At 42.9% G+C, this 16,829-nt stretch overlaps 1 protein-coding gene across 1 annotated transcript in view; it reads right to left on the bottom strand.

Annotated features, from left to right (window-relative positions):
• TOP1 (DNA topoisomerase I) overlaps nucleotides 1-15,431 on the bottom strand; it is a 96,225-nt gene extending 80,794 nt beyond the window's left edge. The window contains exons 1-2 of the mRNA XM_024238888.3: nucleotides 15,041-15,431; nucleotides 14,685-14,709 (exon numbers count right to left, since the gene is read on the bottom strand). Of these exons, the coding sequence (XP_024094656.1) occupies nucleotides 14,685-14,709; nucleotides 15,041-15,073 (58 nt within the window). The 5' untranslated portion in view covers nucleotides 15,074-15,431. The remainder of the gene's footprint in view (nucleotides 1-14,684; nucleotides 14,710-15,040) is intronic.
• Between the last annotated feature and the right edge of the window lie 1,398 nt (nucleotides 15,432-16,829).

The following is a 16,829-nucleotide window of genomic DNA, read 5'->3' as shown; positions in this document are numbered from 1 at the left end:
TTTTAGTAGAGATGGGGTTTCTTCATGTTGGTCAGGCTGGTCTCAAACTCCCAACCTCAGGTGATCCGCCTGCCTCGGCCTCCCAAAGTGCTGGGATTACAGGCGTGAGCCACCACGCCCAGCTGGGCACTTGCATTTCATATACTGCTCTATAACAAGTCATATTTTCACAAGGACATCCCTGCACTACAAATGCATCTTCTTTCCCAAGAGGCAGAACTTAAAAGGGAAAAAGGACTTGTCTAGCCTGAAAATGTATCTTCTCAGGCCAGCTCAATTAGGGCAGGCCCATTCCTGTAGGCTTGTCCTCCTTTGCTTCCATTAAGGAACCCTTAATGCCTGGGAAGAGTGAGAGTGACTACAAACCTCTGGCCTACGTGGGGATCCACAGCTCAGCCTGAACTGCCTTTGTTTCCAATGGTCAGGGGCCTCCTAACACAGTAAGACCACACCTTGTCTGGCCATAAAGATTTTAAGTGTGCTGATGCATTGTTTCATGTATCCTATTACTAATTCAACCAAGGGACCTTCTTTGTCTAGACAATTCTTACTGACAGGGCTTGAAATGTGCAGGCCATTCTCTGGGCCACTAGCTGTAGAAAGAATAAGACTGAACACACCCTCTCCTACTGAGGTGGCATATATTCTGTAGAAATACAAGAAACCTTTCTGGTGTTAATCATATAACTGCTCCTTAAATTTTTTTATACTCCAGAAGATCCTCCCCCGATTATGAATTAACTCCAACTTCACAACTGTAAGAAAGCACAAGTAATGAACTCCATCCATGGTTCCTTGTGAAAGAACAAGGAATACTGCTTAAGAGGTTCAATTACTACAAAACTGGTATCTTGCTCTATTCTATTGGTTCTGAAACTTCAGTGCACATCTGATCACCTGGTAGACACTCATTAAAACCCAAATGGCTAAGACCCTACTCCCAGAGTTTAAGAGTCAGTAGATGTGGGTGAGGCCCAAGAATCTGCGTGTCCAACAAGTTTTCAAACAATGCAGTTCTGCTGATCAGGAAACCACACATTGAGAACCACAGATGACACCTGAACAATACATGCTTGAAATGCTTGAGTCCACTTACATGAGAGTTTTCTTTCTCCTCTGCTACTCCTGAGACAGCAAGACCAAACTCTCCTTTTCCCCCTCAGCCTACTCAACAAGACAATGAGGATGAAGGCTTTTATGATGATCCATTTTCACTTAATAAACGGTAAATATATTTTCTCTTCCTTATGATTTTCTTAATATTTCCTTTTCTCTAGCTTACTTTATTGTGAGATTATAGTATATAATACATATAACATACAAAATATGTGTTAATTGACTGTTTCTGTTATCAGTAAGGCTTCTGGTCAACAGTAGGCTATTAGTTAAGTTTTCGAGAAGTCAAAAGTTATAACTCGAATTTTTGACTGCACAGGAGTCAGCATCCCTAACCCTCGTGTTGTTCAAGCCTCAACTATACTGCTTTATTCAAATGCTTCCATTTCAATCAGTACCATCAGGAGCTGAAGTCCCCAACTAATTTAATCTAAAGGCAGTGAGCTCCATAGATTGATTTTCAGTATTCCACTAAATTATTCCACTTACTTTCTAAAGTCCTGATTTAACCATCCTAGTATTAGTATGAAAACAAACCCTGCTCATTGTGCTCTGCTTGTCACCCAATCTGAAAAAGTAACATCAGAATTAAATGGCTTGTTAAACACTGAAGTAGGAGAAAGGATTAGGATTCTGACACACAGTAAAACAGCTGCAAAGGCAGTTAACTGTATCTGCTATTTGGTAAATGCTCACTGAAAGGCAGAAACTAACTTAGAGTGAAGTATCAAGCTTTTATAAACATATATTAAAAAATACTGTTCTGGTCCTTTAAACATATCCTGTAAGCTTGGCTGGGCGTGGTGGCTCACTACTGTAATCCAAGCACTTTGGGAGGCTGAGGCGGCTGGATCACTTGAGGCCAGAAGTTTGGGACCATCCTGGCCAACATGGCAAAACTCCGTCTCCACTAAAAATACAAAAATTAGCCAGGTGTGGTGGTGGTGTGCCTGTAATCCCAGGTACTCAGGAGGATGAGGCAGGAGAATCGCTTGAACCCAGGAGGTGGAGGTTGCAGCAAGCCCAGATCGTGCCACTGCACCCCAGCCTGGGTGACAAAGGGAGACTCTGTCTCCAAATAATAATAATAATCATCATCATCATCATCATCATCCTGTAAGCTTTATAACTTAACCAATGGAGTATCGTAATTGAATGAAGCAAAATATACATCTTTAGCCAAATAAAATAGTAAAGTTCAGATAGATCAACTTCTCCAAAGGAGGTTATGGGTCACCTGCATTAGTCAGAATCATTTGGGATTGTTGAAGATACATTAAAAATGTAGATTTTCAGTACCTTCCACGATAGAATCAACTTCAAGGTGTACGAGTAGGAATACGTATTTTCACCAACCATCCCCAGGTGACTTTTAGGCATATTAGCTTGAGAACAACAATGAAAACTTATTGTTAAGCTCTCAAAAGTCTCTCACTTGATCTTCAACCAGCTGGCAAGCTAGGGGAGAAAGGATTTTGCACTTCACAACTGAAACATTTGGTAAAAGCATCTGTATTGACCATATAGGATGAAACAGTGCTCTTACTTTTTTTTTTTTTTTTTGAGACAGGGTCTCGTTCTGGGGCACAGTGGGGCAAACATGGCTCCCTGCAGCCTCAACCTCCTAGGCTCAACCGATCCCCCTTCCTCAGCCTCCCAAGTAGCTGGGACTGTAGGTGCACAACACCATGCTTGGCTAATTTTGTTTTTTTTGTAGAGATGGGGTCCCGACATGTTGCCCAGGCTGCTTTAGAACTCCCGGGATAAAGCAATTCACCCACTTCGGCCTCCCAAAGTGCTGGCCACTTCTTAATAAGGAAAACACATAAATACAGACTACTACAGAATGAAATATTAAAAGAGGATAACAAAAGCTCAATGAAAGCCAGAGAAAAGTGGTTACACTTATGGCTTGGGGTTAGGTGGTAATGCAGGCAGACTTCCCTAGAAACGAAATGGAGTATCTGTGACTATGCCATCAATACTCAAAACAGGCTCTGAGATGTTTAGAACTCTCAAGGAGTTCACAATACCTAGTGCCTTCCTAAAAATATGTAATAAAATGGAGAAGTATTGAGTATGCCTAGCTAAACCTTATCAAATTCTAAAGACTAAGAGGCATTCATTCATTCCAGGGTATAAGAAATACTACTTAAACAGAACCTAACATGGTCTTTTTCTTTTTTGAGACGATGCCTCGCTGTCTCCCAGGCTGAAGTGCAGTGGCACCATCTCGGCTCATTGCAACCTCTGCCTCCCAGGTTCAAGTGATTCTCCTGCTTCAGCCTCCTGAGCATCTAGGACTACAGGCATGCGCCACCAGGCCCAGCTAATTTTTTGTATTTTTAGTAGAGATGAGGTTTTTTTAAAAAATCAAATTTCCGATAAATATACTTCTTAGGGACTTCTCAGTGTTGGGTGCCTGGCCCTGGAACACTTGCGGTTTGGAAATCAAGTGTAACAAGCCAGTAGTTATAAAGACTAACAAATTTGTGTTCCTTCTCCCTTTCCTTTCCTCTCCCAGTTAAGTGGAAGCATTAAAAATTAAGAAATAGGTCCTGAGCCACAATCAATTCCTAAGAAGCTACTGTTTCTTCATTTCTGGTATTAAATAGTAAGAACTACTCACATTGCATCCATTCCTGCAAAAATGCACTGACTGTACGATTAAGGCACAGTAAGTCTAACATTTTGTCCCGATCACTTTTCTAGTATTCAAACCACTGTAAGTAATACCACTATGTACTCTGCATCTTTCTCTGAAGAGCTTTAACAGCTTTTATGTATTACCCATATCAAGATACTTCATGGATTAGGAAGGGGCAATAATATTTAAATAGTTTCATAAAATTAGCTTCCCAGGACTTTAAGTAGAGTTTATTCTCTAAGATTTTAGTTCTTCAAATATGTGAAGATGGTGATTTTAAATTCTTTATTTCATTCAATTCAGTTCAAGGATTTAAATTATTTCAAATACTTGAATTAGCTATTGTCACATGATTTCTCACATAGAATGTGAACATCTCTAGCCATTCTGACAACCTACCTGCTCAGGAAATGTGAATACTATTTTTCTTTTTTTTTTGAGATGGAGTCTCGCTCTGTCACCCAGGCTGGAGTGCAGTGGCGCAATCTCGGCTCACTGCAAGCTCCACCTCCCGGGTTCACGCCATTCTCCTGCCTCAGCCTCCCAAGTAGCTGGGACTACAGGCGCCCGCCACCACGCCCGGCTAATTTTTTGTATTTTTAGTAGAGACGGGGTTTCGCCGGGTTAGCCAGGATGGTCTCAATCTCCTGACCTCGTAATCCACCCGCCTCGGCCTCCTAAAATGGTGGAATTACAGGCACGAGCCACCACCGTGCCCAGCCGAAAACTATTTTTCTAAAATTCATGCAACATGGATGTCTGATACAAAAAGATAATGAGAAATAAATACACAGAACTTAATCTTTTTGCCTATTTCAGGCAAAAAAGTTTAATGGGTATATAGGTATACTTAAAAAAAAACCATTTTTTGTAACATTTTAAGAAATAAGAGTTTGGAAATCTTTGGAAATCCAAGGTCCTAGGTCTCCAATTTCTTTAAGGGGGGAAAAACTCACGATTAGGACTAAATAGAGACGCCACTCTCTTGCACTGATAGTGAAATATTAACTGCCAGAAAGTACCTCCAGTCCCCATTCATGTTGTATGACAGCAGCCTTTGTAGTGAGGCCTAATGAAAAATCTCAAGAGGAAGTAACTGTATATACCTACAACGTGCTAATTTCAAAGTTCATCCTGATAGGCATGTGGGTTTGTCTTGTTCATCTGTGTCTAGTTACAATATTCACTTTCTGAATGTTTGTATGAATGAATATGGCAACTTAAACTTTTCCATTTACAATTAAACGTGAAAATTTTAGTTTCCTAAGTAGACTGCCAAATATTGCACCATCCCAAGTGTGAAAAGAGAAAGTTAATCACTGCCAAAGATGATGATGATTATTTTTTTTTTGAGACAGGGTCTCACTCTGTTGCCCAAAATGGGGTAGGTACAGTGGCATGCTCACGGCTCACTGCAACCTCCACCTCCCAGGGCTTAAGCAATCCTTTCACCTCAGCCTTCTAAGTAGCTGGGACTAAAAGCGTGCACCAACACACCTGGCTAATTTTTGTATTTTTTTGTTGAGATGGGTTTTTCCCATGTTGCCCAAGCTGATCTTGAACTCCTGGGCTCAAGTGATCTGCCCATCTCGGCCTCCCAAAGGGCTGGGATTATAGGCATGAGCCTCCAGGCCTGCCCCCCAAAGATTTTTAATCCACAATTTAAGGTATGAAAAACAAACAAAGTGGTGCGTATGCAGCAAGTCTTGTCACTGGGCAACTGAAGTTGCCACAAAGTCAAAGCAAGTCAGTACCCCCCGGAGCCAGCCTTTCTATGATTTACAGCAATAGTATAATACTCAATGCTCCCTAGTGACCTCTCCAGCTTGGTTAAAATTTCACAATAGATATATGTCCAAATTTAAAGAAATTAAAGATGTTCCCTTTGTACAAAAGACTAATAAAGCAATTTCTGAAAACGGTGTTGTTGTTTTTTTTTTTTTTTTTTAGCATTGGCAAGGAACTAAAAATTCTGTTCTAAGCTTCACCTTTCATAAAGTAATCCTCTCATGCTCTTTAATCCTCAGCGTTGTAAGGTAAATATTAAACCTACTTTATAGGTGAAGAACTAAGGCTCTGATATTAACTTGTTCAAAGACCTAGCCATTGAGCAGAAACTCAAGAACTCGAATTTAAATTCCCTTTAAGTCTCTATTATGGGGTGGTGGGGATGTAGAGGGGGTTGGAGGGCGGGAGACTATTCGCATTCTGTATCAGAGGAAAACGAAAGAAAAAGAGACCAAAGCTTTGAAGACTTTTAAATCCAACCCTATTGTGAGCACATTCCTTGTATACTGAGGGCAATGGAGCTACAGAGCATTAACAAATACTCATCTTCCCAGATTTTTTTTCCCATATTTTATGAGCTATATTTTTCCTGATATGTTTATCTTTGAAGACTCTTTAAAATTAGGCCCTATTCCATAATTTCTATACAACAAAATTATGTCCTCCTTCCTACTTTTAATTGAATATAAATCTGCGCCTGTTGTGATGCTTCTGTGATAATCCTTTTGCTGAATGGCGTTAAGATCTCTACTAAGATCCATTTGGCTTAAATCTAATGAACACTAGTGAACACATCCTTAAATGACCTTCGTTTATTTCCTTTAAGTAACACTTCCAAAATAACAAATTCAAGGCAATTCAATATTCAGCATCAGCTAGACTTATGAGCTATTACTGAAATTTCTACTGACTTTATCCAATTTTTTCATGGAATCTCCCAAATGCCTATACTCACGCATAACTGTTAACATGGCATTTGGTACTAAATTCTCACACATAAGCTTTATTATATTATTTAAGGTATTCTTATTCCCAAGAATTACTATTTCAAAGAAAACCAAGTTGGTCACTTTAAGCAACTATTTGAATAAATGAAAAACTGAAGTAATTCTCAGGTGCTTTGAGAGTTCTCTGTTTAATTTAAAAACGTTTTGGGGGAGAAGTAAAATAGTGGCCTTTGAAAAAATATGCTGACACAAGACATATTGAATTTTGTGGTTTTAAAAAATTAACAAATAATGGACTTGGCATTTTATTAAATGCATCGAAAAGGGTCATTTTTAATAGAAAATCCATAATTCTATTAAATGGTTGAGAAATTAGTCACATCAATAGACTTCTTTCATTTCTGAGCCCATCTTCTGTACTGCTAGAAGTTCCTTCGGCAATGACCACTTTGCTGTAAACATTCTTAGAAAAGTAGGAATTAGGCTGGGCGCAGTGGCTCACGCCTGTAATCCCTGCACTTTGGGAGGCCGAGGCAGGCGGATCATGAGGTCAGGAGATCGAGACCATCCTGGCTAACATGGTGAAACCCCGTCTCTACTAAAAATACAAAAAATTAGCCGGGCGTGGTGGTGGGCGCCTGTAGTCCCAGCTACTTGGGAGGCTGAGGCAGGAGAATGGCGTGAACCCGGGAGGCGGAGCTTGCAGTGAGCTGAGATCACGCGCCACTGCACTCCAGCCTGGGTGACAGAGCGAGACTCCATCTCAAAAAAAAAAAAAAAAAAAGGAAGAAAAGTAGGAACTAGATATACAATTGGCTCATTCTTAGCCCAAACCTATATATGAAGACACCTTTTACTTTACAGTGACCACTTTGTAACTGGAAGACATCAGTGTAGGCTCTGCTGATTCAATTAGGTAAAGACTCAACAACACTAGTTACATGTTACAACTCACTGTGTAAATGTCAAGAAGATTTAAAACTTTAACAGGGAATACGAATGAAAGACAGACTCCCCAACATCAATCACTATTTCAAACCTAACATTCAAAATAAAGATCCAGTTGGGAATAGAGGCTGTCTCATCAAAGTTTACATTTTACAATGAGGACAGAGAGGCACCTTCATATACTTATCTAATTCTCAATAGTTTGTGAAACATAAATATTATCCTTGCTTATGGATAAGAAAACAAGGTTCAGTGGCCAGATCATGTTTCATAGGAAGAACAGGGACTTATCTAGATTTTTTGGAATCCTACACCAATTTTCTATTTTACCACAGCTGTCTCCTCACACCCCCACTCTTCCCCTAGACCTAACATTCCACATACAAAGGGTCCAAGCTATCTCTACCAGCAGATAATCAAAGGCAGGTTGTGACATCTGTACTAGAAGCTTACCAATTACAGCCTGAGTGGGGTTTCCAGAATCTGGACCAAGGCAGCATGTTATCAAAAAGAGGACATGAAAAGGCATAAAGGGTAAAAAGAAAAAAACGTTTCCTTTCCTGGTCTCCGGTTCTCCCCACAAGCCTATGAAACCTATACTATCTTCATTCAATTCAGATTTAATGCACATAAAAATGTGGTGCCTAATAAGTTTTCAGAATTCGTTCCCTTCATCCCACTTCTCCTTCTGCTGCTTGGCAAGAGCTCACATAGCCAACTACAAGGAAACAAAGGGGCTACCTTACTGGAGTCAGGTTAAGTAAAAGGTCTTAGCCAATGAGATCCACAAATGACAATGATTCTGAAGCCTCCTAGATTAGTCTCCTGCACAATCAGTAATATACCTACAAAGCTTTATAAATCTGGGCATTCATACATATATGATAGCAAGATTAACATTTGGACTTCTACTAAGGGGCAAAAGGGTGTATTATTTTGGTGGAGGACTAACCTTCAACAAAGAACTTTTTTTCTATAAACTCCAACAGCCAAGAAAAGTCCTAGGAATCTATCTTTGCTAGCGTGTGCTAAGAAAAACAATATAAAGAATAATGAGACCACAAGCTGGCTGGGTCGGTTTCGTTCTTAAAATATAGGAAAACGTCAGAATACCCAGGGATCTGTTAAATTGTTTTCCCAACATCATCATTTACAACAACAAATACAGGAGATCTGAAGTCCCTAAAAATGCTGATTGCTTTAACATCTTTTGTAGGAGCTTACCTAGGTGTTTCTTGGGAATGCTAATGAACTGTGTTCTTTAGGTTCCTTGAATCCACAGAAACAAAAATGTTAATTTCAAAGGCTCAGAGGGGAATTAATGGCCTGGTAGAGATGCCTCCCCACCCCAAATCTGATGGGAACGGTAGAAGGGAGATAGTAAATTAAAACATTTATTACACATTTCAGAAAAATTTAGCAGACAGGTAAGTGAGTGAAACTAGAAGCTTAAGACAACAAATGAAAAATGAATACCTACCAAAAAGAAATTAAGGGTCGGGCACAGTGGCTCATGCCTGTGATCCTAGCACTTTGAGAGGCTGAGGCGGGCAGGCTGCTTGAGCCCAGGGGTTCAAAAGACCAGCCTGGGCAACATGGCGAGAAACCTCGTCTCTACAAAAAAGGCAAAAATTAGCCTGGCGTGGTGGCGTGCACCTGTAGTTCCAGCTACTTGGGAGGGTGAGGTAGGAGGATCGCTTGAGCCCAGGAGGCAGAGGTTGCAGTGGGCTGTGATCATACTACTGCGCTCCAGCCTGGGCAACAAACAGAAACCCTGTCTGCCCCCCACCCCGCCCAAAAAAAAAAAGAAAAGGAAAGAAGTTAAAAGTAAAAGTTGCCTACCTCCCTTGGCATTTGTTTCTTTACTAAACGTTAAGAGACATAAATGACACACATAAAGACAGTTAATACAAACTTTGATACAGATAGCCAAAGTTGATATTACGATCTATATACTCCAGAGATACGCATGAGATACCAGTAACATCACTTCTCTCCCAGTTTGAAAAATATCTAGGATCTTTCCTATACACACAGAAAATGTTCAACAATACCTATTTACTATTAAATCACTTCAGCAAACTATCAGCCATTTCTTATAACGCCACCAAAATACCATTAATATCTAACAGATATTCCTCTACAAGCTTCCCCGCAACCCCCAATCAAACTTTGTCCACCCTGCCCTCATTTACATCCCTCTCCACCCTTCCCAGGCCCTATGCTATCAACACAGCACATACTGTCCACATCTAGATAGGCAGGTGGCAGGGAGGGTGGGGGTTGGCAAAATGCTAATTATTCCAACCCTGGCCTCTATTTTAGATTTTCTACTGCAGCTATTGGCCTGGAGCCATGGGGATGGAAAGCTGCTGCTCAAACTTGAGATGTATGAGGCATGGAAATAGGGAGAAAAGACAGTTCCAAATATTACTACTCAAAGTTTAAACACAATCTGAAAGCTTCCTTTAAACACAATACCCATTCGCCTCTTAAGGACTAGTTTGGAAGTCTCTAAACTCTTTACCTTAAGAAATCCATGTGTCAACTGTTTGCCTAAATGCCCTTATTATCCAAAGTTAATGGTTTCAAAATAATTAAGGGATAGTCAGATAATCTAAACCATACAACACAGAAAATTCACTCAACTGACTCTCACCTCCACATCCAATATATTTTACTATTCTTTCAAGAGGGTTTTTTTTTTTTTTTTAAACCTCCAGGTCCAATGTCAAAATACTCATTTCAAACATTTCCACAGCTTCATTCAAACTAATTACATTTGAATTCATTTTCCCAAGTGAACCCAGTTTACTGGAGTTCGACACAGTTTCACATGGGAAAGATGCAATCCCTCACAAAACACACTTCTGAGGAAACAACTTTGGATTTGAAGAATATCAGTTTTACTTTGCACTAAAAAGATGGCAAAAGGCAAAAGTTGATAATGATGTGTCATGTAAATATGCATTCATGTCCAACTAATATGAAATAACATGGTTTTAGTATAATCTGAAATCTTCTAAAATGATATGCATTCAGAAAGCACAACAGAATCATTTTCCATACCACTAGCAGCAGGGGACAACTGTTACTATATAATTAATATACAACACAGCTGTATATTAGAAGGCAAACATTTTTTTTGCACCTCCCCACCCCACACATGCACTGAAAACAAGCAAAACAAAAAAACCTCACAGCCCAATTTTGGAATATAAACTTTAAGACATGTTATTTAATAATCTGAACAAACTAATGAATGTCTTTCCAACTCTCAATTCCCCATCTTTATGCTGACAGCAAGGGGAAAAAGTCAGACTCAATTCCTTTTTTTTTTTTTTTGCTGCTATTGGTTATAATGAGATTTGGGGACTGACCTTGGTTTCCTATTTTCCATTTTACTCTATCTACTGAACCAAAGAAAAGCAGGAGTTGGTGACTGTTACTGCTAGCTATATTATTTAGTTTGCACCTTTCAAGCCACAACGTATTTCTGATTCTTTTAGTGATGCCTGGATTTTCTTGTTTTTACTAGAAACATCCAATCCGAGCCTAAAATTTGTTTGTGAGATCTGATACGCTGGTAAACCAAAAAAACACATGTTGACAAGCAACTTTCTTTTATGTCAAAGCGTAGTATAAAAATCCTAGCGGCTCACTAATTCTAAAAAGGTGCCTCAAGTAGTCCAGTTGCAATGTAAGGAAAGACAACCACCCTGGAGCATAATGCTTAAGTATTTCCTGATTGAGTCTGAGGATGCTGCAGATTTCATTTGGCGGTACCATCACTTTTCAGTTTTAAAAACCTAGTGGCAATTTTCAGATAGCCACATCATCAGCTATCTGAAATCCCCCCACCGCAATCAGCTATGCTACCGCTCATCCCAACCCATACCCAACAGACAGAAGTACAACTATCTATTAGCATCAGAAACAATTCATATTTAATTACCTTCATCCAATTTGATTCCATTAAGCCAACCAGAATCAGCATAAGATGATGTCAAACCATGATCCCATATACCACTTCTTAGAATAAAGACTGATGGAGCCAAGTATTGTGCTTTGCTAAGGGGGTCAAATGGGGGAGAACTCCCTATCTCCACAGCAGACAGGCAAAAACTTCAAGACCTCTGAAACAGCAGAAGAATCGCTAACACTTTAACCTGGTATTACCATTATCAATTCTACAGATAGCTACGCAGCCTGTACAGTACTGTAATAATGACTCAGCCCCACTACAGTTAGTTCTACCAATACTTAGGAAGTCTTTTCACTTAGACTTAGATATGGTTTCTGCTCCAAATTCCTAACTCACTGTCAACATCTTAAATATAAATAACAGAGTCTCCCAGCAGTTGAGTATGGGTCAGAATGTTCTAAATTACATACAAACAGCTACAATTTTAAACATTGCGAAGAATGAGCTCTAAAGTGGGGGGGCGGGGGAGAAATCTTTTATATCTTAGGGGATGAGGGCAGGCAAAATGAGAGATGTTTGATTTTAATATATGAACTTGTACATTAATCTGTAAGATGGGTTAGGCCCTCTTAAAAGCATGCTTAAACAATCTCTTAATACGAAGTTCAATAATGACATGTCTGGGCATAATTAAACGTTGATTTCTACTTTTTTTAAAGTGTCTTTCATAGTTACATAAATCAATCACTGGTTAACAATGTATTACTTGAGATAGCAAGCATAGTTACCAACACCACATCTTCCAGACAATATTCACAAAGAATAATTACACCAATGTCAGACCTTTATGGTGGCAGAGAGATTCTCTCTGTTTAGATAAAAAGCAAATGACAAATTATCAAATCCTTCCTTCCCTCTCTCCTTTTTCAGCTCTGTAAGAAAATAGAGATTTGTGGTTTTTTATTTTTTCATGCTAGTATCACATAGTATCACTCTAGCATAGTGGCTCAGCTCATGGGATTTAGAGTGGCCAACTCACAGCCCTTGGACAAGCTAGTAAATACACTGAAGCCTCAGTTTCCTCATCTACAAAACAGAAATAACAGGACCTAACTCACAAGCGTCCTTCCAAGGACTACGTTTAATTAGATGATCCATGGAAAGAGCTGAGATTCATGCCTGGCAGTAAGTATTCAATAAATATTAGCTATTATTGCTATTAAATGTGAGCCAACACATTCTAAAAGTCAACATACGCAGATTACTTCAGCCTCTATAAAAATGTCAGTAAAGATCAATAACCTAGCCAGCTCACAATCATTCACGTGACTTAGGTGAGAACCATGTAAGTTAACTTTCTCACAAGAAAGGGCTAAACTTTGTTTCATTACTTACCTTACCTACTCAGCCCAGCCTGACAGCCAAAAGAACACATTCTATATTAAGATCCCACCTTCCTCTAGCAAGGTCAAAAGGACTTCTTACATCCTCACCTGCACATCCTTTCTTTGTCCCTGTATCCCAAAGAAACATGTCTATACTGTGGTTTTCTAAACTGCAGGCCTCACCTCCTCCCTCTTTTAAAATTGTGATAGGTTGGTTAAATGTACTTAAGAAACACTCCAACCCCTGACAATTCTCTGCGCCCAGTCTTCCACAACCCCCAGCTCAGAAGTCACCTACTCCGAGAAATTTTTCCACCCTCAGACAAAATTAACTCCCCTATACTCCAAAGCATTTTGGGTACACATATGCCCCAGTAGTTACCTTATAATTAACTAATTATGTCTCCCCCAATAGACTGAATTGAGAGCAAGGGAGTGTTATGGTTACAGGATCAGCTCTAGCACCAAGCACAGTGGTTGGCACATATCTGGTGCTCAAGAAATGCCATACTTTAAACCAGATTCTCTCCTGGCTGAGTACCATCTCCTGCTGGATGCCCCACTTCAAACTCTGAACATAAGGTTGCTCTCAGTAGAGCAGGCTAACATGATGGACTGCTGATTACAACATTAGAAAACGTACTCATCAGCTTCTCCCATTGGAGAGGTTCCCGGAACCCAAACTCAATTGAGCAGGATTATGCACTATCAAAATCAGTGGGAATTCCCAGCACACTACAGAAGGTAACCTCTCCTTCAACAGGGTTGTTCGAAAGCCTGCAAGGACGAGCTTTTTATTGGAGGAATCTTCCCTGGGTAACTGAAGTGGAAATACAATAAGAATAAATGCCTTGATTTGGCTGAAAAGGGTTCAAAAACATAAAGAATTGGAAAAAAAAAAAAAACCTAGTTCTTGATTCCTGAAAAACAGTGGCTTGTGAAAAAGAATTAACAGGAAGCAGGGGTGGGTACTGGACACTCTTTGCTTCAATAAACAAAATCTTTTTTTCCTCCCTACAACCCAAACAAAAAGGCCAACACACTAGGTCCACAAGAGATGCTCAACAATCTTTCCTTCCAACAAGTACACTAAACTGCGTTTCCAGAAAAACACTGCATTGGGAACCTCGGCCACAATGAAAAGTTCCAGTGACTAACATAATTTTTAAAAAATCCAACATTTACATTGGGTGACCCACAGAGAACTTGCAAACTTTCTTTAGGGAGGTACTGCTACCTTTGCAAAGAACGTAACTTGGGAAAAACAACCTGGAAATATAAAGAACTCCACAAAGGGTGGCTTTAGTTTTAGAGCCATAATTCCTATCATAAACAGCCTATCAAAAAAAAAAAAATTAACAGTTGCTTAAGGAAATCTTTCATTCTGGAAGCAGAAAAGGAAACAAACACGAAGCATAAAGGGAATAACCCCCAAAATAAAGTTTAAAAAATAATAATTCAGTCCCCCAGCCTTCCCTCTCTGGTGAAGTATGTGATTTATACGGCTTTGCTCTGCAGAAAGCTCGTTCTGGGCAGCTCAAGGAAAGAGCCGAGGGAGGGAGAGAAAGAGACACAGGCACAGAAAGGAGAGGAGAGAGAAAAAGAAAATGGCGCAGAGACTAAGTCCCGACCGTCGACAAGGCGACTTTCCCGGGAGGAATCCCGGCCCGGAAAGACCGCCCGAGGCCCGGTGGCGGACGACACGGGGTCTCCGTTGCCCCCTCTTGGGAGGGCCGGGATCTGGGGGAGCTGGGGTCCCCGGAAAGGGGGTCAAGAGGCGGCCCGATGGGAACAATGGGGCCGGTGAGCGAGGAGCCGGGACTTAGTCTCTGGGACGCCATGTCTGTCCTCTGCCCGGCACCGGCAGGGCGCGGGGGAGGCGGCCGGCGGCTGGGGGGCCCCGGAGTCGGGGCAGGGGGCACACTCACCATTCAATCGGAAATCCGCTTCGATCTGGAAAAAGAAAAGGAGAGAATATCAAACAACAGCCACTTTAACCCCTCCGGCGGCGAGCGCGCGCGGCCGGGGGCCTGGCCCACCCTGCGCCCCCAGGGAGGACGGGGCCCCGGGGGTGGCCACGGAGGGCAGCCATCCCCGCCTCGAACTGTAACTTCGCGGCCCTCGCTCGCGGCCTAGAGAGCCGATCTACTCCGGCAGGCGGCCCCTCACCGGGGACTCCGGCCTGTCAAAGCTGCCGGGCCGGGGCTGGGGTCGGGGCCTGCGCCGGAGGTCGCGGGACGGCCAGGCCGGGGTCCGGGGCCGCCAGGGTCAGGCCGGGCCGTACCTGGGAATCGTTGTGGAGGTGGTCCCCACTCATGTCGGCCCGGAGGGACGAGCACGGCGGCAGGCGAGGCGGCGTGGGGGAGACGCAGACGGCGAACCGGCCTGTGCGGGCGGACGGGGACCCCGGAGGCTCGAGGAGGCGCAGGTAAGCGGCGGTGACTGTGGACCCGAGACTCCAGAAACGGCTGAGGCTGCTACCACGGCGGCGACGCTGCCTGACTGCCGGGCGGGCGGCGAGAACAGATCCCAGCAGTTGTGTAACAGCCTAAGTTCGCATTTGGGCTCACTGCGCCTGCGCGGCCGCTTTTAAACAACACGTCGGCGACGTCAGCGCTCGCGGAAAGAGGCAGAGGGTTGCGGCCCGCCCCCTCGCGGTTCGCCGGACGGACCTGGCTTTGCATCGCAAGCCCCGCCTCTGGACCGTGCGCGCGCCGCTGTGATTTGCATAAGGAGCCGACTCCTCCCACGGCGTCCCACCCCCAAGTAGCCTCCCCTTCCTCTCCCGACGCCTTTTCTCGGAACCCCAACCCCTCTGCTAGGCAATGCGCAGGCGCCACCCGGGCACCGCCTCCGGACCAGGGCTGACCGCGCAGCCACGTGGTGGGCCTTTAAAGGCCGCGGCGGGACCCAGCAATCTTAGGCAGAGCTGGTATCCGGCGTCCGCATCTCCTTGGAGCGGCGAGTACCTTGGCAGCTGGGACCCCAGAGGTCTCCCCAGCGCCTCCTTTCTTGCTAAGCCGACCCTGAGGCCGCCTGGTGGGAGGAGTCCCCTCCCCAGCCTTTGTCCAGGCCCTCCAACTTCTGGATTATTTCACGCCCACTTTTTAAAAATTATTTTAATTTTTCAACCAACCAAGGGTCCGGTTTAACCCCAGTTTTCCGCCGAGTACATGTAGCCCTGGGTCACCAAGGGTCTGATTTCTTTGGTTCATTCTACAAATACTTATTGAGCATCCGCTATGAGCCCAGGAATTGTGCTGAGGGAAGGGGGAATGCAAGAGACCAAAGGGAACTGAACCTTTCTCTATCCGCCGCTGTATCCCTGGCATGCTGGGAGTACGGGGCAAATGGGGAATAGAACTACCGTTTATAGAGCATCTATTCTGTGCCCAGCTGAATTCTCACAATAGCTCTGTGAGGTCGCCTGTATTACAAAAGTCAAACTGTCCTAAAGACAAGGGACCAACAGCCACCTACCTTGCATCTATAGTTGGATGCCTCTCAAGCTTCTCTGAGAACGAACTGAACTCCACTCAGCTAGAAAAAGCCCCATCCTGACACCTTCCTTTCCCTCATTTCCCACTAGTCCCGCTGATTGCATCTTTTCACTCCATCTGCTTCTCTCCGCTGCCCATAAGCCTTTGAAGTCTGCGTTCTCCTGCTTGGATTAATACAATGCTCTGGCTGGGGGTGGTGTCTCACATTTGTAATCTTAGCACTTTGGGAGGCCGAGGCTGGCAGATCACTTGAACCCAGGAGTTCAAGACCAGCCTGGGCAACATGGCAAAACCCTGACTCTACAAAAAATACAAAAACTGGCGGGGTGTGGTGGCACGTGCCTGTAGTCCTGGCTACTCGGGAGGCTGAGGTGGGAGGATCACCTGAGTCCGAGGAGGAGGTCGAGGCTGCACTGCACTCCAGCCTGGGCAACAGAGTGAGACCCGGTCTAAAAAAAACAAAAAACAAACCAACAAAAAACACTGCACTCCTAAGAGGGATTGCTGCTTCCATTCTTGGCCCTCTCCTAAACTGCATTCCAACAATTGCCAAAGTGATCTTCTCAACATGCT

Source organism: Pongo abelii, chromosome 21, assembly GCF_028885655.2.
Source record: "Pongo abelii isolate AG06213 chromosome 21, NHGRI_mPonAbe1-v2.0_pri, whole genome shotgun sequence".
Taxonomy (NCBI): domain Eukaryota; kingdom Metazoa; phylum Chordata; class Mammalia; order Primates; family Hominidae; genus Pongo; species Pongo abelii.
This window is presented reverse-complemented; position numbering and strand designations above follow the sequence as displayed.